Source organism: Prionailurus bengalensis, chromosome E2, assembly GCF_016509475.1.
Source record: "Prionailurus bengalensis isolate Pbe53 chromosome E2, Fcat_Pben_1.1_paternal_pri, whole genome shotgun sequence".
In the NCBI taxonomy this organism is placed as follows: Eukaryota; Metazoa; Chordata; class Mammalia; order Carnivora; family Felidae; genus Prionailurus; species Prionailurus bengalensis.
The window spans coordinates 61998285-62019306 of NC_057352.1; the positions used below are offsets into that span (position 1 = coordinate 61998285).

The 21022-nt window shown below is 53.3% G+C and overlaps 1 protein-coding gene across 2 annotated transcripts in view; it reads left to right on the forward strand.

Annotated features, from left to right (window-relative positions):
- Positions 1–3643: 3643 nt before the first annotated feature.
- SPIRE2 (spire type actin nucleation factor 2) overlaps positions 3644–21022 on the forward strand; it is a 34884-nt gene continuing 17505 nt past the window's right edge. For both annotated transcript variants that reach the window (XM_043599952.1, XM_043599953.1), the window contains exons 1-2: positions 3644–3996; positions 16306–16349. In XM_043599952.1, coding sequence (XP_043455887.1) covers positions 3726–3996; positions 16306–16349 — 315 coding nt within the window. In that variant the 5' untranslated portion in view covers positions 3644–3725. The remainder of the gene's footprint in view (positions 3997–16305; positions 16350–21022) is intronic.

The window sequence follows — 21022 nt, forward strand, 5'->3', positions numbered from 1 at the left end:
CTCTCTCTCTTTCTCAAAAATAAATAATTAAACTTAAAAAAAAAAAAAAGTATGGGCTGGGCTTGGTACTCCCCCACAGGAAGGACATGGTTATCTTGACTGTGACTTGTGACTAACAGATAGAACTTGTCACTGCACCCAGAGTTCCCACCAACCAGGTGAGAAGTCGGGTGCGCCCAGTTGCTAGAGCCACAGGAAAATTTTATCAGGTTTCTCTTCCAGTGGATTCTGCCTCATTTCTTATTACTGGCTTAGAAGCTGCTCTTGGGCACCCTGTCTACATGCTTAGAATCCCTCTCACTGCTGCCAGCACCCTTAGGCCAATGTCAGCCTTCCTCCTCACTGTAGGCCCACATCTACGTCTCATCCGGTACTTTCTGGGAGGCTGCGTGCATAAATGACCTAGGAGAATAAACGATGTAGTTTCTACAAACATCTAGAGAATTGACTGATGCTTCTGGTCCCTCATTTTGGTCACGGCTAAGGGGACAAAGCTTGAAACATCAAGAGATAAGTACTCTTTTGGCATATGGATTTGGTTTGATTTCCATCATGCTATTTTGCATAGCCAAAGCACTGTAAATCTTATAATTTAAAAATAAATTACTTCGGCATCTGGGGGGCTCAGTCTGTTCAGCATCTTCTTAGGTTTCGGCTCAGGTCGTGATCTCACAGTTTGTGAATTCAAGCCCCGCGTTGGGCTCTGTGCTGACAGCTCAGAGCCGGAGGCTGCTTTGGATTCTGTGTCTCCCTCTCTCTCTGTCCCTCCTCTACTTGTGCTTTCTCTCTCAAAAGTAAATAAATAAACATTAAAAATTTAAAAAAAGGGGGGGGAGCACCTGAGTGGCTCAGTTGGTTCAGCATATGGTATCAACTCAGGTAATGATCTTGCAGTTTGTGAGTTCGAGCCCCACATCCGGCTTGCTGCTGTCAGTGCAGAGCCTGCTTTGGATCTTCTGTTCCCCTCGCTCTCCTCCTCCACTGTCACTCTCAAAAATAAATAAAACATTAAAAAAAATTTTTTTTAACTTTTATTTTTTATTAAAAAAATTTTTTTTCAACTTTTTTTTTATTTATTTTTGGGACAGAGAGAGACAGAGCATGAACGGGGGAGGGGCAGAGAGAGAGGGAGACACAGAATCGGAAACAGGCTCCAGGCTCTGAGCCATCAGCCCAGAGCCCGACGCGGGGCTTGAATTCACGGACCGCGAGATCGTGACCTGGCTGAAGTCGGACGCTTAACCGACTGTGCCACCCAGGCGCCCCAAAATTTTTTTTAACTTTTAAAATAAAAAAATAAAAATAAATTACTTAAGGAGCTCCTTGTTGGCTCAGTCAGTAGAGCATGTGACTCTGGGTCTTGGGGTTGTGAGTTTAAGAGATTACTTAGGAAAGAATAATCTTAAAAATAAATAAATGAATAGGTTAAGAACAAAAAAAAAAAGGAAAAAAGATAAAGAGAACCTAACTTTTTTTTAAATGTTATTTATTTGAGAGAGAGACAGAGTGCTAGTGGGGGAGGGGCAGAGAGAGAGAGAGAGACACACACAGAATCCGAAGCAGGCTCCAGGCTCAGCACAGAGCCTCACATGGGGCTCAGACTCATGAACCGTGAGATCATGACCTGAGCCAAAGTCAGACGCTTAACTGACTGAGCCACCCAGGTGCTCCTAGAACCTAACTTTTATAAAATCCCAGTAAAATCCCTGTTCTGAATCTTTCTGGCTAACGTCTTGGAAGGTGCTCAGGGACTCCTCAAAGAACAGAGCCAGATCAGAAAGAGTATTGTCATCTCACACAGGTGAAGTCAAGGGCCACTGGTAAGCTAGGTATGAGTCCACTACATGAGGCCCCTTAGCAAGGCCCATGCTCATCAAATAAGATCCTAAAACCAGGTGGTCAATTAGGGAAATCTGAGACCCTTTGAAGAACGGGGAAGGAACGTCTTGCTACAACCTAACCGGCTTCCAATCAAAGTGATTATCACCTTCCGCTCTGTCCACTCACTGCACCTGAGGGTGCCCCTCCTGAGGGTGCCCCTGGCTCCTGGAAGGGGAGGGGTCAGCCAGGCTGTGGTGGGAGCAACGGCCCTGGTTTCTGAAGAGTTGGTGGTGAGAGCTACATGACCAGAGGTGTTGTGAATGGAAGTCTTTATTTCCCTGGAATCTGAAAGCAAAAACCACTCCTTATTTGGGCCCACTGTGTTGGGAGAGGAGTTTCCAGATCACATACACCTGGCATTGTGTGACTTGAGGCAGGAACTTTCCTAAACCACTGTGCAGAAGCTACTGCTTGTGCATTAAGTAAGACTCTTCCCTGAAGGTTTCTTGCTACTGCTGTCCTAAAGTAGCCGTGAAATTTCTCGCTCACCCTATTGTACCCATGGTTGGTGGGGTGGGGGGTAACGAGCAAAGGCCAGACAGGAAGATTAACCTGAGTCCTAGGTTCTTTGCACAATTTATTCAGGAGATAGGACATTCCTCCACCCCGTGTCTCTACTTTTCCTTCCACAAAGCACCAATGCTGTTATTTTTGGCTGTGTGAGCTTGGTGAACTGAAAGTTGCCCAGCTGTTGAATGTAAAAACTTTTGGCACAATTCATCTTTATCAAATTCCTTTCTGTTCGAAAATTATACATCCGATGGGATGATGTGACATTAGGGCCCCAGGGGGCAGCCTACACCCCTCACCAAGTGCCCATCCCCTTTCCCCAAAGTGGAAATTGCCACCTTGCTGTGGCGATCCCCTCTTCCCAGGGACCCAGGTTTGGGGCCAGTCGCCTTAAGGCCAACTATTTTCCAATTGCATTTGGGCCCTGCTATCCTGACCCAGTTACAACTATGGCTCAGGAGGTCTCGGGATTTGCGTGAGTAAAGTTACCTGTGTGCCTGGGTGCCGCCCCTCCCGTGAGTGAGCTGGCTTGGAATGCAGGCACAGATAACTTTCAAGTGAGAGCTCCGCCTCTGTTTATTTTTCAGAGAGACACTCGAGCATTTAATCCAGACTTGGGTCTCCTGGTACAAAGGGTCCGAATACTTCATAGCGCAGGGTCTCCCTGGCTCACATCGCTCTGTAGTAAGTGACCTCTTGAGGTCACCTTGCCAGCCGGCCCCCACAGAGGCCACTGCAGGCATTTGCTCCTCCGAACCAAAGTCGGATGTGTGTTTGTGCGGGGTGGGGGTTCACATGCCTCTTCACTGTCTCCCGCATTCCAGCATCAATAGTGGCCGAGGCCCCCAATCACTGCAGTGTCTTGGACCGGGTGCCTCCTTACACAAGCGTCAGAGAGCCTGGGAAGCGCGCCTCCCTCCGGCCCCGGCTCTGCGCGCCCAGCCACCCCGCACCTCCCCCACTCCGCCTGGCCCGCCGGGTCCCCCCAGGGCCGGGAGCGCAGCCTTCCCAGCTTCCCTCCCCGCCCCGCCACGCCGCGCCCCTCCCCCCCCGCCACGCCGCGCCCCTCCCCCCCCCCCCGCCACACCGCGCCCCTCCCCTCTGCGCCCTGCGCCCCCCCACCACCGCCACCGGACCGGCGCCCCTCCCCCCTCGCTCCCGCGCCGGCCCCGCCCTCACCTGCGGCCGCTGCGCGGGGCGGGGCCGCCCGAGGATGACAAAGCAGCGGCCGGCGGCGCGGGACCCGCCCCCCGCGCTCGGCGGGTGCGTCGGCCGCCCCGGCGCGGCTGTTATGGAAACCGGCCGGGCGCGCAGGAGGCGATAATGGGGCGGCCATGGCCCGGGCCGGCAGCTCCAGCGGCGACGCGGCCGCGGGGGAGCGGGCCGGGGGCGCGGGGCGGCCCGAGCCGTGGGAGCTGTCCCTGGAGGAGGTGCTGAAGGCGTACGAACAGCCCATCAACGAGGAGCAGGCGTGGGCCGTGTGCTTCCAGGGCTGCCGCGGGCTGCGGGGCGCGCCGGGCGGCGGGCGGCGCATCCGGGACACGGCAGACATCCTCCTGCGCCGGGACGGCTCGGTCAGCGCGCGGCGGGAGCCAGGGGCCGCGGGTGAGAGCCGGCGGGCGCGCGGGGGTGTGGCCGGGCGCGCGGGTCGCTCCGGGGGGCGGGGGTGGGGGCCGGGGAGCGCGCGCGCGGGGTGTGGGGGGATGGGCTGCGACCCTCCCTTCTCCTCGGCCCTCTCCTCCTCTCCCCTCCTCTCTTCTCCTCTCCTCCCCTCTCCCCCCCTCTCCCCCCCTCTCCTCTCCTCTCTCTCCTCCTCTCACCTCTCCTCTCCTGTCCTTTCTCGTCCTCTGCTGGGTGCGAGCCCTCTCCGTCCCCACCTTCCTTCTCGTGGACCCGGAGCCCCCTCTCTGCACCCTCCCTTTCTGGAACGGCGCCCCCTTCCACACCCTCCGAGTCCTGAACCCCTGCAGGAGCCCCCTTTCGTACCCTTCCACACCCTTCCTTTGCTGGACGGCTTTTCCCCATCCTTCTCTCTCTCACCTGGTGTTGGGATACCCCCTCCCTTTCCTAGAACCCTCCGCCGACCATCCTCTGGTTGCCGGTGGGCAGCCTGCGGTTCGCGTATTTAACTCACAGGAGAAGGATTTTGGCTTTTGATGGTTGAGTACCTTCCATAGACCCAATTCTGCCTCTCCTATCCCCACCTCTCCCCACCTGGCGCTGGTTCCTTCTGCTTTGGGGTCTGTAGCCCTCAGTCTTTTTCATCCAGTGATTCCTGGTGTGGAACCCTTGTTGCATGGGTGACTGCAGATGCCTTACGCTGGAAAGGAACGAATGAATGTCTTCCTGGAGCTTTTTTCCGTGGAGGTGAAGGTCTAAGGAGGAAGCTGTGTCTTCTTTGGAATCTGCTGAATTTACCAGTTTCCTGGGTTTAATAGCAAGAAGAGTGTGTAAAATTTTGGGAGCAGTCTGCTTGGTTTTCCTGCTCTTAATCATCAAGAACAAATAATCCCTTGAAAGATATTTGAAGTCTACTCAAAATAGTGAATCTAAGTGATTTTTAGCCTCTTTCTTAGGAAAAAAAATAACGTATTTTCTTCCCTGGAGAACTGTACTACTGGTCTAGAGCATATGGTGATTAAAAAAAATTTTTTTTTTAATGTTTATTTATTTTTGAGAGAGAGAGCGCGCAAACAGGGCAGGGGCACAGAGAGAGACACACACAGAATCCAAAGCAGGTTCCAGGCCCCGAGCTGTGAGCACAGAGCCCAACGTGGGCTTGAACCCATGAACTGTGGAGACCATGACCTGAGCCGAAGTCAGACGCTCAAGTGACTGAGCCACCCAGGCACCCCTAGAATGTTGGGTGATATTAACCCAAAAGCTAATACTGTGTAGGAAACACAAAGGCCCGCTATGTGTGCTGGAGGAGAGCTGGGCCCTCTCTAGTCCTGAGACTATGGTTTGCACGAGTCCTCATGGAGGACGCGAAAGGACCAGCACAAAGCTGCATAGGAGCTATAGCTGCTCTGGTCACAGGAGGGTCTGTTGAACCCGCCCTGCGACCATCACTCTATTTCTCCCAAGGTCCTTCTCAGCCCTGTGCCCTGCTCCTACCTCCCTCTACACCTTTGCTATGAGACATTTGCAAGTTTCTGTATTTTGTACACAAAGCACCAAGATATTTGACAGGTGAAAACAGTGAGTAGACACTCAAATGGTATTATTCCCATTTTACCAGTTAAGCTGAGGCTCAGGCTTCCCCAAAGCTGCACAGAGAGAGGAAGGATTTGGATTCAGCCTCCAGCTCTTGATGTTTGCGAGCAAGGTCTCCGTAGGTGGGCCTGAGAGGCTTGCCCTTGCTGGATGGCCTTATCCCCGCCCTCCCGCGGGGGTTGGGGGGGGGGGGCGCGGCTAGACTCTGCATATTCACAAAGAGCTTTTCTCCTGAAGCTATAGATTCCTCCCTGTGTCCCTCTCCATCCCTGGAGATAACAATATATGGGGTGCCTGGGTGGCTCAGTCGGTTAAGCAGTTAAGCCTGTGCCTTCAGCTCAGGTCATGATCTCATGGTTCGTGGTTCATGGGTTTGAGCCCTGCGTCAGGATATCTGCTGTCAGTGCAGAGCCCGTCTTTGGATCCTCTGTCTCCCCCTCTCTCTCCGCCCCTCCCCCACTCACGTTCTTTCTCTCTCTCAAAAAGTAAATAAACATTAAAAGAATTAATAAGAAAAGAGTATAACCCAAGATGTGGCTCCTGGCACCACAGAGCGGGACAGGACTATAGGGGCCTGCCTGGTCTGACCCTCTGATTTTAAAGACTGGAAAACTGAGGTACAGAGTGGTAGCTGGTTAGCAGAGAGCGCAGCCCTCACAGAGAAGTACAGCTCTGTGTGAGAACTGGGAGAGAGTCAAGCCATGTTTCTCATTGGTCCTCCCAAATGCACCTTGATGGCTAACGTTGTTGGGAGTCACCGAGCTCCTTCCAGTTCCCAGGATGTGTCAGCTCCTACTTCCTGCTGCCTCTACACCCACAACCAGGCCAGAGATCCAGGCTGGGGTTTCAGGCTCACACCTGGCCTCTCTGTGGAGACTTACTAGCCCAGGACATCAGGAAGCCCAGTTCCATTTTCCATTCAACGCAGTCTTTGGTTTCGCTCATAAACGTGTCTCATAAAGGTGGATAAGAGATATGACGTGCTGGTCTGTAAAGATAAGGGAGAGTGGATTGCCCTGAACTTTCTCTTCAGTCTTGTTGAGCTTTCTTGAATCAGCTGAAACTTTAGACCAACTGCCCTCAGGGGTGGCTAATCCACCATTTCGCTGGCACTTGAGTGGTGAATTCACTGAAGGATTTGTGTTTATTTCTTGCTGTAAAAAGCAGTCGGGAAAATCAGCATCTTTTCATGTTACCTCACCTGGTCCCTCGGTACAAAGTGCTGGTAAATCTAGCCTTAAGTAAGTGTTTAAAAGAACTTTAAAGGAATCCGCAAAAAAAACACCACATTTTGGGGAATGATTAATGTATGAGCATACATCTCGCCTCTAACAGCGAAGTGGAAACGAATCCTAACCTTTAGTCTGAAGACTTCATAACTGCTTGGAGTACTTTTTTTTTTAAGTGGGGAAAATGTGTTAACGTGAAGTTATTTTTTTTTTAAGTTTATTTTATTTATTTTGAGAGAGAGAGAGGGAGCACATTTGAGCGGGTGTGGGGGGGGGGAGGGGCAGGGAGAATCCTAAGCAGGCTCCCAGTTGTCAGCATGGGATCATGACCTGAGTCGAAACGAGTCAGTCAGTCAGTCGGTTACTTAACTGACTGAGCCACCCAGGCGCCCCACATGGGAAGTTATTTTTAAGAGGCCATTATTAAAACCTCTTGATGGAGAAAGGGTTCCTTTTTTTTTTTTTAATTGAGGCAGGAAACTCTGTCAGGCATCGATGTGAATGCCTGTGTGGAGCCGTTCCCCGAGGCACAGCTAATTCCCTAAGTGCAGCTTGGTCAGTGATCCTGTGACCCTGAAATGCTTTTAGTGGCTTTTGTCCACCTGATGCTGTCCTGGGCACTTCCCCCTAGGAGAGTGACTGCTTCCTTTCCCCGTGTTTGGCTGTCACCTCGATGGAAAGATGCCTTTCTGGCCTACCCCTGCTCGGGAAACACTTCTCCAGGCACCGGGCTGTCCACCATAACTCTCTTGGGCAGGCAGAGGTGGGACATGAATGTGGGTAGAGGTGTGTCTGAGACGGGAGTGAGCTCATCACCTCCCACCTTCCCCCTCCTGTGGGTGCTAAGGTACACACTGCCCTATTATTCTGATTTTTTTTTTTTCTTGTCGGTTTTGGTACTAAAACTTTTCACAGGCCCTACTTTTCGGCTTGGGCGCCTCACGTGACCTGTCCACCGGGCCCCATCTGCCTCTCCAGCCCCTTCTTGTTCCTTCCTCTTCTGCCTGGAGGGCAGCTGCCCCCATGGCCCCCATGGCGTTGGCACCTGCCCCCAGGGTAGGGCTCTCGGAGTGGCCACCACTGCACAGACCCAGGGCCCTCCCACTCATCTCATTTTCAGCCCCAAGGTTCAAACACAGGAACGATTGATAGTCTGTCGTGCATTGGATGGTGGTGTTCTGTGTCATGAGCTCTATGGGGCTTGGAATTCTTTTTTTGTTTTTTTGTTTTTTTTTTTCAGAAATGTTTGTTTATTTCTTGTGAGAGAGAGGGAGTGTGAACAGGGAGGGGGCGGCAGAGAGAGAGGGAGAAAGAATCCCGAGCCGGCTCTGCGCTGCCAGCACAGAGCCTGATGTGGGGCTCAAACTCATGAACCATGAGATCAAGACCCCGCTGAAATCAAGAGTCGGACACTCAACTGACCGAGCCCCCCAGGTGCCTTGGGCTCGGAATTCTCTCTTCCACCTCGGCCTGGCAGCGAGAGCAGCAGCTGAGTTTGGCATCTCACCATCACCAGTGCGCCCCTCCTCCATAAACTGGTGTGCTGGTAGCACATGCTGGGGAGGGGTGAGGACGAGTGAGGGAACACCAGTACAGAGCCCTGGGCCCGGGAAGTGTGTGTGCACACAGGGACAACACACACACACACACACACACACACACACACAGATGCCCCCTCGTTCGTTGTCTCTGGAGTGCTCTGCACAAGTACGGGGGCCTGCTGGCCCCGCTGTGGGTGTTCCTTCCGGTCTCCTGGCCCAGTGCATCCTCTCCCTTTCCCACGGGGTGGGATCCGTGGCCACTAGGATTGGCTCTGGGCCGCTGGTTTGGGAGGCCCCCTGGTCCTGTGGGCTTTAGGTGTTCAAGCTGGACTCCATAGACCTCACTGGGAGGTCGCCTCCTGAGTGACTGAGGACCTTCTCTTTAGCTTGCCTGTATTTTTTTTTATTATTTATTATTTTTAATGTTTATTTTTGAGAAAGAGAGAGAGTGTGTGTGTATGTGTGTGTGAATAGGGGAGGGGCAGAGAGACGGTGACCGAGGATCCAAGCAGGCTCCGAGCTGTCAGCACAGAACCCGACTCGGGGCCTGAACCCATGAACTGTGAGATCATGACCTGAGCCAAAGTCGGACGCTGAACCGACTGAGCCTGCCAGGCGCCTCATTGCCAGTATTTTTTTTAAATGGCATTTGCACAGATGAAGGTGGATGAGTGTCCAGTGATGTTGTCCCCTGATATGCTGGGCAGCAGTGAGAGCTGGTTGGAAAGATGAGATCCTGCTTCCCTCGTCGCAAGTCTCCTCGCAGTCAGAATATTTCTGGCTGAAACTCTCAGGTCCTGCTCCTTCTCCCACCAGTGCTGTCTGTGCTGCCCGCCCTTGCTATCACACAGGACCCTTGGCATCTGGGGACTCTTTGTGCCTTGGTTATGCTTTGTGAGGGTCACCCAGGCAAGGCGCGGTGTGGAGATGAAGCCCAGCCACCCAGGGGCAGGCGGGCACTTTGCTTTACAATCCAGGGTGGCAGCGGCTGACATTTTCAGGCTCTTGCAAGAATGTGCTGGGCCCACTCATGTTTACGCCCCTGACGCTGTTCTGATCCCCATCGCACAGATGAGAAAACTTGTTCACGAAGCAACCATCTCGTCACCCAGTGGGGAGGGGTGGGGCAGGACTGGGAGTGAGGACTGCGGCCTGGCCTTGGGGAGTTACTCTTATTTGCACCTCACGGGCTGTGCTAAGCCTTGGACGTGCCTGGTGTCGTAAAGCACTGGCTGCCACAGGAGTGGCAGTGAGTCTCCTGTCTCTGTTTGTACCTCGCCCAGCAGCCCTCCAGGTGCACGTGAGTGCCTTCACAGGATTTCGGGTCCTAGTGTTTGGAAGAGGAAGGGGCTCTGTAGAGCGCACCTGGTCAGGGTCCCGTGCGCATTTCTCGGTGATGTAAAACATCGTCCATGTGCCCTGTGACCTTCCTGGCCTCTACCTGGGGAGGGTGTGAGCGCTGGGAAGGACACCTGCCTGGGTGTGACTGTGTGAGCCAGGTGTTTGTAGATCTCATTCCTGATTCAGTCTCACCTCTGAGCAGAGATTACCTCACAGGAAGGCGTCCCCCAATAAGCCGTGCTCTCTGTCCAGACATCTGTGAGCCTGGGGCTGGCTGTCACAGATGACCAAGAGAAGCCCGTGTGGCCACTTTGGCTGGCCCAGTACCTAACTGGCCATTTGCAGCCTCTGCCCTGCGCTCTTAGGAGAGGTTGAAGCTGTCAAGGTGTCTTTGGGGTCCCTGTGTACCCTCGAGATTGGCTCATGAGACACAGCCCCAGGGTCTCTGCCCCCTTCAGGGCCCTGGTCACCCCCACTGCAACCCCCACCACCCAGGTCTTCACAAAGAAGGGGCTCTCTGTCCCCTGTGATGGAATCAACTCTCTTCTCAATTGGGCACCAGGGGGTGACCTGTGGGGGCCGGAAGAATGTGAGTGGCTCCCACAAAGGAAGCATTGTGGTTTTGGTTGGTCTGGTCCTGGGATGTGGCCATTTGAACAAATATGCCAGTGAGTATCAGCTGCAGGAAGGCGCCAGGGTTTCGCTCCGATCCTGTCTGACTCCTCAGAGGGAGTTTGACCTCCAATGAGGACCTAGTCAAGGAGGAAACTTGCCTGGAAACGGCAGCCCAGTAATTAGGCAAATCAGCATGCGTGGAGTCCGGGGCTCCTGTCACTGTCTTAGCTCTGCCTGGAAACCGCACTTGTTCGGTGTCGAGGGCATCTGGGTCTGCAAAGGAGAGAAGGCAGAACGGTTTACAAGCAGGGCACAAGGGTTTCCTTTGGCTGCTGTAAACAAGTTACACAAGCTCACTGCTCAAAACAGCTCAAATTTATTCTGTTACAGTCGGAGAAGCCAGAAGTCCAGGATAATGTCTTTGCCTTAAGGTCAGCAGATTAGCAGCCTTACTCCCAAATGCTACCCCAGTCCCCTTGCAACTTAACATAACACGTCCACAGGTCCCGGGGATTGGAATGTGGACAGGTTGGGGGCCATTATTCGGCCCACCAAGGAGGGGAAAGTCACATGGGTAGAATGGTCACTGTTCTGTCACCTGGATTCCATCATCAGTGACATCAGAACACGGGTTCTGGAATTATGTTCCATCTAATGCTTTACAGGGGCTGTTCTCACTTGAGTCCAGCGGTGGATGTGACAGACCCTCAGACTGCTAGGTCTCACCCTGATGAGCCCGATACTGCCTGGGGCTGGGGTGGCCCTAAGATCTGCATTTTCAGCAGGCTCCCCATGATGCTGCTGCTGGTTCCAGGACCCACTCTGTGACCCCCAGTCGACCATGTGTGGTTTCCCCAGGCCACACTCTGTGTTGGGACACCCCCAGGGCCAAGACTCCTTTCACTTGAGGTGACTGGGATGGTCAGTGAGCAAGGGGGACAACGCACGGTCTGGGTGTTGGCTTCAGAGCCAGGCTAGGCGTGGATTGGATCTCAGCCAGGTGACCTTGGCCAAGTTCCTCACCCTTCCCCGGGCTACGCAGTGGGGCAGCGGGGAGGACTACAGGAGGGGATCCCTGAAGAGCACTCAGGGAGTTCAAGTAAGCCATCCTTAGGCGAGCGGGGAGGAACGCCTCAGAACGTACTGCATTTCAAGGCTGCGGCCCGTGTGCTGTGGCCATGAGTGGGGCCTTCCCGGGCTTAGCCCCAGGGCACACTGGCAGGCACTGGGTGGGGAAGTTCTGCAGGAGCAGAGGAACGCTGACCGTTCCCTCACCAGGACTGTGTGAAAAAGCAAGGGTTGACTGATCCTTACGCGTGCATTGTGGGAGTTCTCTGGCCCACACGCATTTCCCTGACTCGGGTCTTTCCTGGAATTGATTCGGGTGACGTTGGTCCTGGGTCCTTGCTGCTGGCCGAGGACACCCCACCCTGCGGCGTCAGTTCGCGGAGAAGCAGGTGGGTGTCAGCCAGAGCCTGTGGAGGTGAGCACGGGCGGAAGTGAAACGGAGACCGGGGGACACGGGCGCCGTTGCCCCACGGAGCTCTCTGTTTGCTGAGCAAACACACAACTTCCCAGTCTTGAGCAGGCATTTTCCTCTTAGCTTTGGTTGCTGCCAGCTCGTTTCTGGACACGAGTGCTTGATCTGAGGCATTACTTAATTTAAGTTTTAAAATTTGACATTGAGACAAGCATTTATGGAAGCATACGCTAGGTGCCAGATACCACGTGTGTTTTCATTTCTTTTAAGACTTTATTTTTAAGCAGTCTCTATACCCAACATGGGCTTGAACTCTCAGCGCTGAGGCCAGTGCTCCCCCGACTGAGTCAGCAGGCCCTGTTTTCGCTTAATCTGTACAATCCCCTGTGTGGTAGCTGATAGCTGTTTGGAAAGAGGACTCCGAGGAGGCTCAGAGAGAGCCAGGGACTTGCTCCGGACCACGAGCTCCCGTCCTGGATTGTGAGAGAGCGAGGTGGGTGCCGTGTTCTTGCCACTGTCACGTGCACGGAAATTAATTTCTTAATGCCGTAGCACACGTTCCAATTTCAGAAAGTGTGAAGGCAGCGCGTTGGGAGTCTCCTGCCAGCCTTCTCACAGCAGGAGAAGGCCCGGTGTGTTTTACGTGTTGGCCAGCGTGTGGCAAATAGCGCCCCTTGGCAACTCTTCCCCCCAGTAGGGGCTCCGATCGTCTCATTACCAAGGACGCCTCCTCCATGTCGGTGGCTGTCCAGTGCCCCCTTGTGCCGACATCGTGTCGCGTGTCCGGCGATTGGCTGTTAGGGAGGCACCACGCGAGTAGACTCTGGTGTCATGGCACCTGAGCACACCTGCTGAATCAAGACAAGCAGGGGTGGTAGTTTTATTTATTTATGTATCTATTGGTTTATTAAAAAACTTTAATGTTTATTTTTGAGAGAGACAGAGTGCAAGTGAGGGAGGGGCAGAGAGAGGGGGAGACACAGAATCCAAAGCAGGCTCCAGGCTCTGAGCCGTCAGCACAGAGCCCGATGCGGGGATCGAACCCATGAACCGTGAGATCATGACGTGAGCTGAAGTCAGACGCTTCACCGACTGAGCCACCCAGGCGCCCTAATTATTATTTCTTATCTTGAGAGGGAGAGAGCGCATGAGCGGGAGGGGGCAGAAGGAGAGAGAGAGGGCCTTAAGCAGGTTCCACACTCAGCTCAGAGCCCAACGCGGGGCTCAGTCCCATGACCCTGGGATCATGACCTGAGCCAAAACCAACAGTCGGACGCTCAACTGACTGAACCACGCAGGCGCCCCAGGGCTGAAGTTTTGAGAGATGCTGCAGGCTGCCTTCCTTGGGATTGTGACCATTTTCCACCAGCATTGAGTGTGGGTCCTGCAAGGGCCTTGGTCTACCCACCGTGCTGTTTAGCCGCACGGGGGTACTGAGGAAACAGCCTGAGATCTGGAAAGGCGGGGGCCCCCTGGGCTTGAGCTTGGACCCTGCCCTTTGTGGAGTCTGCATTCATTGTCCATAATTAGGGACCTCGGTGGGGGGGGGGGTTCCGGCCTGGGAGGCCTAGTGTAGCTGCTGCTTTGGCTGGCCTCCCCCCGACCCCCGCACGTGTGCGGTCTCCTCCTGGGGGGCTGAAGAGGGCGTCTCCTCCATGGCCACTCCCTGTCCTGACCTCAAGCCTAAAGAGAGTCACAGACAGGATGCCCTTGGTCTGAAACTGGCCGGGAGGTCCTGGCGGTCCCATGGTCATCATAGCACAGTGATGCCGTGCACATCCTCACAGGCTATGGCGCCCTCAGAAGTGTCTGCATCCGTTCGTTACCTCACCTGTTCTTTGAGGTGACACCGTGTGCCTCACCTGTTCTTTGGGTGACGCCGTGGGTTAGCTTGGGCAGGTATTGCCTCCCAAGATTGCCTCCGTAGATAAAGAAATGAGGTGAGAGGCAAGACCCTCAATGTCATCATCACAGGTGGGAATCTGGGCTGAACTCCTTCCCATACTCCCCACTCAGGCACAGAGGGGTGAGGCTGTCAGACACCTGTCCTACCACTCGCCCCACCCGCTTGCGGGGAGGGGGGACACTTCCTCTGGGAACTGTGACACATGATCATTTTCAAGAAAACTCCCGAGCGTCTTGGTTTCTCCTCATTTGTCATTTTATACGCAAGAAATCGCATCGGCTTTTCTTTTCCTGTACATCTTGGTGAGGATGCTCTTCTCGGCAGGGAGGGAGAAGCACCCAGTGGGGGGGCAACACCATGGAGACCGTGCGTCCTGGGTCCAGCCCTACCTCAATGAGACATTGGTGGACATGGAGAACACTTCAGTCCTAGATGCCTCCTGCTTCTGTCTGGGTCTCCCTGCTTTCCCTCCAAGACAGTTGTGGGGGTTTTTTATGTTTATTATTTTTCAGAGAGAGAGAGAGTGTGTGTGTGGGAGGGGCAGAGAGAGAGGGAGACAGAATCCCAAGCAGAATCCCAAGCAGGCTCCAGGCTCTGAGCTGTCAGCGCAGAGCACAATGTGGGGCTCGAACCCACGAATCGTGAGATCAGGACCTGAGCCAAAACCAGGAGTCGGATGCTTAACCGAATGAGCCACCCAGGTGTGCCAAGACGGTTTTTGAAATAAGGAAAAGGTGGTTTGTACAATGCTATGTGATCAGCTTGGTGACAAAGTTACCGTAGCTCCGTGAAGTCCTATTTGGGTGTTCTGGGTGGGCAGTTCAGGAGGGTGCACTTTGGGGTCTGGCAGTGCTTGGGAGGGGTCCCCGCTCTGTCATTTTTTGGCTGTGTGGTTTTGTGTAATTTTTCTCAATCTGCCCGAGTCTCAGTTTCCTCATCCGTAAGGAGGGAGTCATGGCACCAACCTGTATGTGGTGGTTGTGGATTGAAGCCCTAATGAAACATTTGTTAGTTGTGCAGCAAAGAGCTGGACACAGTGTCTGCCCTGAACCTCCCAAGGGGACAGCCTTCTCATCAAAACCCAAAGACTCCCCAAGTCCTTATAACGTGAAGCACAATCAGATTACTAAACACGTACTTTTGTTAACATATGGACTGCTTAAACCAGGGACACAGGCATTCAAATTATTCCAACCAGAAGGCTTCCCATTGACCAGAGGACTGTACGGTGCTCGGTCTGTAAAGGGCACTGAAGGGCTGGCTGCCCCCCCCCTTCTTGGTCCCCAGGATGACTCAGGGCCCTGGCCTCTTCCAGGGAGCACCTCTGTTCTGAGTCTGTTTTCTTCTTTCCATTGCTCCAATCCAATCACAGCTACAAACACTCATGGAACTCTCAAACGCGGGCCACAGTCTGCCGCCTGCTGCTCACTTCCCGCTCTCTTGATGTTGGAGTGGATGGTTTTCCATTACTTTAATGGATCAGCTCAACACAAACTCTATCTTTGGCAATCTTCCTAGTTCTTAATGGCATTTTGAAAATATTTGTGGAGTTAGCAGGTTCACTTAGCAGAGAATTTCATGGTGTATGTTTTTTTTTTTTTTCATACCCTACCTCATTCCAAAAAGAATTAAGGCAATTCAAGTTCATCTCTTAGCACAGATTCCACCTGCATGCTGCATTCAAGGAAGGTTGCAGAAGTAGGTGGGTTTTCTCTGTTTCATCCAGCCTGGCATCTTGAGGGACCCGGGGGTGGGGTGGGGGGTGGGGGAGCAGCTGGGGCAGATTCCGGGGCCCCTTGGCCTGGCCTCACCACTTACTAGCTGTGACAACTTCCGGGAAATGAGCTCAACATTCTGGACCTCGGTTTCCTCATCTGTGAAATGGGTAACAGAGCCACCTACCTCCTGGCTTGTGTATGGATTACAGCAGATGAGCATTTGTAAACACGTTAATTCAGTGCCATGTCTTAATGATGAAATAAAATACACGGTGCTGAATTGAGCTCCTGGGCTTGAACCCAGAGACTCTGATTCTCTGACGGAGGCGCTGACAGTCTGGGGGCAAATCTCTAAATCTGCAGGTAGCGGCCGGATGCTGGCTTACCCAGCTCAGCTCTTAGCGATTCCAGAGCAAAATCTGTTGTTTCTGTTGAGCCTGGGTTTCTCATCTGACTCTGCTATGATTCGGGGGCACATTCGGGGTACTGTGAGTTTCAGACCATGAGGTCTTTCCTATGAAGGAGGAGGCTTAACTCATTCTCTCTTGCCTCCAGCCTCCAAGCACGCTTCCCCAGGGGACCCTGCTCCCCGCTGCGTGGTCACTTTGGGGTGTGACTGCTGTGTGGGGTGTGGGCGGGGTGTGTGTCAGTCTCTGGCCCCTCACCTGGATATCCAGGCCCAAAGATGGGTCTGCAGGTGTCTGTCCAAATGAGTGGCGGCTTGGCCTGTCGAAGCTTTCGGGGGTTCCAGTGGAGAGTGTGGAGGGTATGCCGTATGTCCCTGAGGGGGAAGGTGGGTGGGCAGTCCATCTGTTGGTTCCCGGGGATGCTGAGGCGTGTCCTGACTGCCTGTTATCTCCTCTTGCAGAGTCCACAACGATGGTGTTGTCACCAGCCAGCTCAGAAGCCCAGGTACCTTTAAAACAATTTTTAAGTTTACTTGGTACACATTAAAACTAACACGTGTCATATAATGTAAATTAGAAAGCATATAAAGTTACACAATTGTTCCCAGGAGGTGGGACACAGACAAAATACTCAAAGACCTTAATCAAAAGGACTTGATGAAGAGAGCGGACAGGTGAGGACAGAGAGCCCACCAGGGCGGTGCGGAACCTGGCAAGCCAGGAAAGCCTGAAGGGGAAGGGCATCGATGACACCCCGTCTGCCTGTCTTCTAGGCCCAGACTCCAGGCTCTGCTTCGCACCGGCCGGGGGAGGGAGCAAAGGTGATGTGGTCTGTAGGCGAGAGCCCCTGGGTGCAGAGTGTCAGGCCGAGTGGGTCTGGGGGGCAAACAGGAAAACCAGCCCAGTGGCCAATGTCCAGGAGCCCCCGCCCGACCCAGAATTCAGATCTTCCCAGGAACACTTCTCTCTGTGTCCACCTGCCCCCCGGGGAGTTCGTCCCGAACTTGATGTTTATCATTCCATCGCCTTTAAGAAAGCTCTATGCAAATGTGTGTTTATGTATTAAGTACAGTGTTACACCAAGGGTAGGGGGTGGTCACAGCCCAAAAGAGGCTACATATTCTGTTGTGGAGAATTTAAAAACAATAATAAATCATCCCAGAGTTTTCCTCTTTTTTCTTATTACCACATGCTTGCAGTTTTTTTAATGTGTATTTTGACAGAGGGAGCACTCGAGGTAGGAGGGGCAGAGAGTGAGAGAAAGAGAAAACCCCAAGCAGGCTCCACTCTGTCAGTGCAGGGCCTGAGTCAGGGCTCAGTCTCTTGGTTCCAAGAGATCATGACCTGAGCCGAAATCAAGAGTCAGACGCTTAACTGACTGAGCCACCCAGGCGCCCCCACATCCTGGCCATCATGTCAGTGATAAGGGGCGCCTGGGTGGCTCAGTCAGTTAAGCGTCTGACTGCGGCTCAGGTCATGGTCTCACGGTTTGTGAGTTTGGGCTCTGTGCTGTCAGTGCACAGCCTGCTTCCCATCTTCTGTGTCTCCCTCTCTCTCTGCCCCTCCCCTGCTTGTTCTCTGTCTCTCTCAGAATAACTAAGTAAACTTAAAAAAAAAAAATCTTAAAAAAAAAAAAATGTCAGTGATAAGATACCCTTCCCAGCAGCACCCTGCCTGTGGTTACCGGAGCTCTGAAGCGGTCTGGTGTTGTCACTATATGTTGCTTTCTGTAATTTGCTTTGGAAAAAAGAACAACATGTTTTCAAGACTCCTCTCCATTCCTGGCAGGGCTGTCTGCCCTCGGAGTGTTCTGGATACTTTGTTTATCCACGGCCCGAAACACTCTCCCCTGCCTTTCAGATGGTGCAACCAGGGCTGTCCCTACGGCCCAGGGTCCCCAAGTGAGTTTGTATCCGCTACCCGGCATTCCAAAGGAGACCTGTTGTTTTCAAGTTTGAAAGTATTTACGCGGTAGATACACACAAACTTTGTACGTGGGGGTCGAATCTGGACTGTTGTGCTGGGGGGCCCAAAAACGAACCATGAGAGCCCCACCCCAGCCACTATGGCAGGGCGGCCACTTGTGTTAACCCAGATTCTTGCTGCTGGCACCGGGGTAAAGCTGGCCTCCTGTGGCTACTGGGAGCCTGTTCAGTTCCTGTAACTCCAGGCAGGTCGGGCTTAGGTTCTGAGACTCTGGCTGACTGCCCAGATTTTTCCTTATGGGAAAGTACGGACTCTTTGCCTTTCAGGGAAAGTTTCCAGGGACCGGGCCGGGGCACACAGAAGCTTTTAACAGAGCACCTATCAGATAAGCGGCTCATGTTGGAGTTAACCCTCTAACTCTAGGCCAGCTACGAGGAGAAAGAGGCATGACTGGGTTGCGGTGATACTCTGCACTGCACCGGGGACTGCGGGGGACTTTCCTACTTGGCCCCTTTGTCTGCCTCCATGCCGTAGGGACCAGGGCAGAGCCGCCCTGGGGTCGGCAGGGTCTCTAGAGCTGAGTGGGCGTGAACCTCCACCATCGCCTCCTTCCTGGCACCTACCTCTGGGCCAAGAAAGAACCGGGGGCAGTTGTAGTCCTGGGGGGTATTAGGGTACTCTCTGGAGATCTCATGCCACAGAGGACTCCCCCTGGCCCTAGCCTTGTGCCCTCCAACTCATGATTTTGGGTGGTGACTTAAGAGCTGGGTCTGTGACCCTTGCCTGCGTAAAGCAGAGATAGGACCGCCTCCAAGTGGGGCTGGGGGCGGCGGAGACGGGTGTTGACTTTGGGCTGGAACTTTGCTCCATTGGAGCCTCGTTCTTCCTAACAGGCCCGCCCCTCCTCCCACGCTGGCCCCCTCCCGGCTCAGGGTGTTTCCTGAGGCACTTCTGCAGGACCGAGAAGGCTGTCTTGCCCACGTCTCCTGCCCAGCGTTGGCTCCCTGTGTGTCCTCCTCCAGCTCTGCTTGGGCTGCCCCCACCCTCCGGGCCCCAGGCGGTGGCAATGCAGGAAGTGAGAGGAGATGCCATAGGGCCCCCCACACCCTCAGGCCCAGTGGACTTGGGGGTGGAAGGTGAGGGCGTGGCTCCACGAGCCACCAAGAGGCCTTCCGTCTTGGCATACGGCCGCCAGCAGATCCCCAGTCCTAAGTCCAGCTTTGCCCGCTGCCAGCAGTGCCCGGAGGTCCTGTGCCTCCCTCCTTACCTAGAAAGCAGCCATTGTCTTGTGAGTTATGTTGTCCCCTAGGTAAGTAACAAAGGGCTCAGAGTAGTTAATGACATGAGAAGAGCCACTGTCATTTTGTATCCTTGTCATAAAGGGAAGATGTCGAAATACAAAAGCCGTGCGGAGCAGAAGCGGGGACCCTGGAGGTGCCCGCGCCCTCTGTGTTCAGCTGCATGTGGCGCTTTGCTGTGCGAACCGATCTGACCTTTTCAGGGCTGTGTTCCTGTGAGCAGGGAGTGTCAGGTGCGGATGGCATTTGAACAGATAAACGAGTGACAGTTGGCAGATGCCCTCCAGAGAACACAGATTCCCCAGTTACTAATGGTGGTCCGTGAAAGTAGGGTTTCCTGCCAAGTAAAATTGAGAAGTGCTGAGTGAAGAGGTCTCCCTACTGCAAGACTCACACATTTTTTAATGTGCTAATATGCTTTTAAAAGAATTAATTATGGGGCGCCTGGGTGGCTCAGTGGGTTAAGCGTCCGACTTCAGCTCAGGTCATGATCTCGCGGTCCGTGGGTTCGAGCCCTGTGTCGGGCTCTGTGCTGACGGCTCGGAGCCTGGAGCCTGCTTCAGAATCTGTGTCTCCCTCTCTCTGCCCCTCCCCCGCTCATGCTCTCTCTCTGTCTCAAAAATAAATAAGTGTTAAAAAAAATTTTTTTTAAAGAATTATGGAGAATTTCAAGCACTCACAAACAGTAGCATTGTGGGCCCCGGCCATGCCTGGCTGGGCTCCTGCAGTCACTGTGACACTTGTTTCGGGGGTAGCCCCTCCTCCTCCCCTCCTCCTCCCCTCCTCCTCCCCTCCTCCTCCCCTCCTCCTCCCCTCCTCCTCCCCTCCTCCTCCCCTCCTCCTCCCCTCCTTCGCCCAGGTGCCAGTATTGTTTTGTTCTTTTCTTTTTCGGGTTACATTTATACACATTGAAATTTATGTGGAGTTTAAAATATTTTGAAGTGAGAGGATGCCGTTTTTCATGAGTTCAAGTGTCAATACTTTAAAATTTGTAGATAACTATTCTAGCAGCGTTTATTAAGGATGCTAACCTTGTCCTCTGATTTAAAATTTTTTTTTTTAACGTTTATTTATTTTTGAGAGAGAGAGAGAGAGAGAGACAGAGCATGAACGGGGGAGGAGCAGAGAGAGAGGGAGACACAGAATCGGAAGCAGGCTCCAGGCTCTGAGCCGTCAGCCCAGAGCCCGACGCGGGGCTCAAACTCACGGACCGCGAGATCGTGACCCGAGCTGAAGTCGGACGCTTAACCGACTGCGCCACCCAGGCGCCCCTCTTGTCCTCTGATTTAAAACGTACTGGTACATTGGGGCACCCGGGTGGCTCAGTCGGTTAGGCGTCCAGCTTCAGCTCAGGTCATGGTCTCACAGTCTGTGAGTTCGAGCCCCGGTCAGGCTCTGTGCTGTCAGTTCAGAGCCTGGAGCCTGCTTCGGATTCTGTGTCTCCCTCTCTCTGTGCCCTTCCCCCACTCATGCTCCCTCTGTATCAAAAAATGAATAAATGTTTAAAAAAATTTTTTTCGGGGCGCCTGGGTGGCTCAGTCGGTTGAGCGTCCGACTTCAGCTCAGGTCACGATCTCGCGGTCCGTGAGTTCGAGCCTCGCATCAGGTTCTGGGCTGATGGCTCAGAGCCTGGAGCCTGCTTCCAATTCTGTGTCTCCCTCTCTCTCTGCCCCTCCCCAGTTCATGCTCTGTCTCTCTCTGTCCCAAAAAAAAATAAACGTTAAAAAAAATTTTTTTTAATAAAAAAAAAAAAATTTTTTTTCAAATTAAAAAAAAATAAAATATACTGGTATGTTACATTAAAAGCTAATATTTAATTAGATTGTTTATTTAAATACTTATTTTTGAGAGAGAGAGGGAGCACAGGAAGGGGAGGGGCAGAGAAAGAGGGAGAGAGAGAACTCCAAGCAGCCTCTGCGCTGTCAGCTCAGAGCCCGACACGGGGCTCGAACTC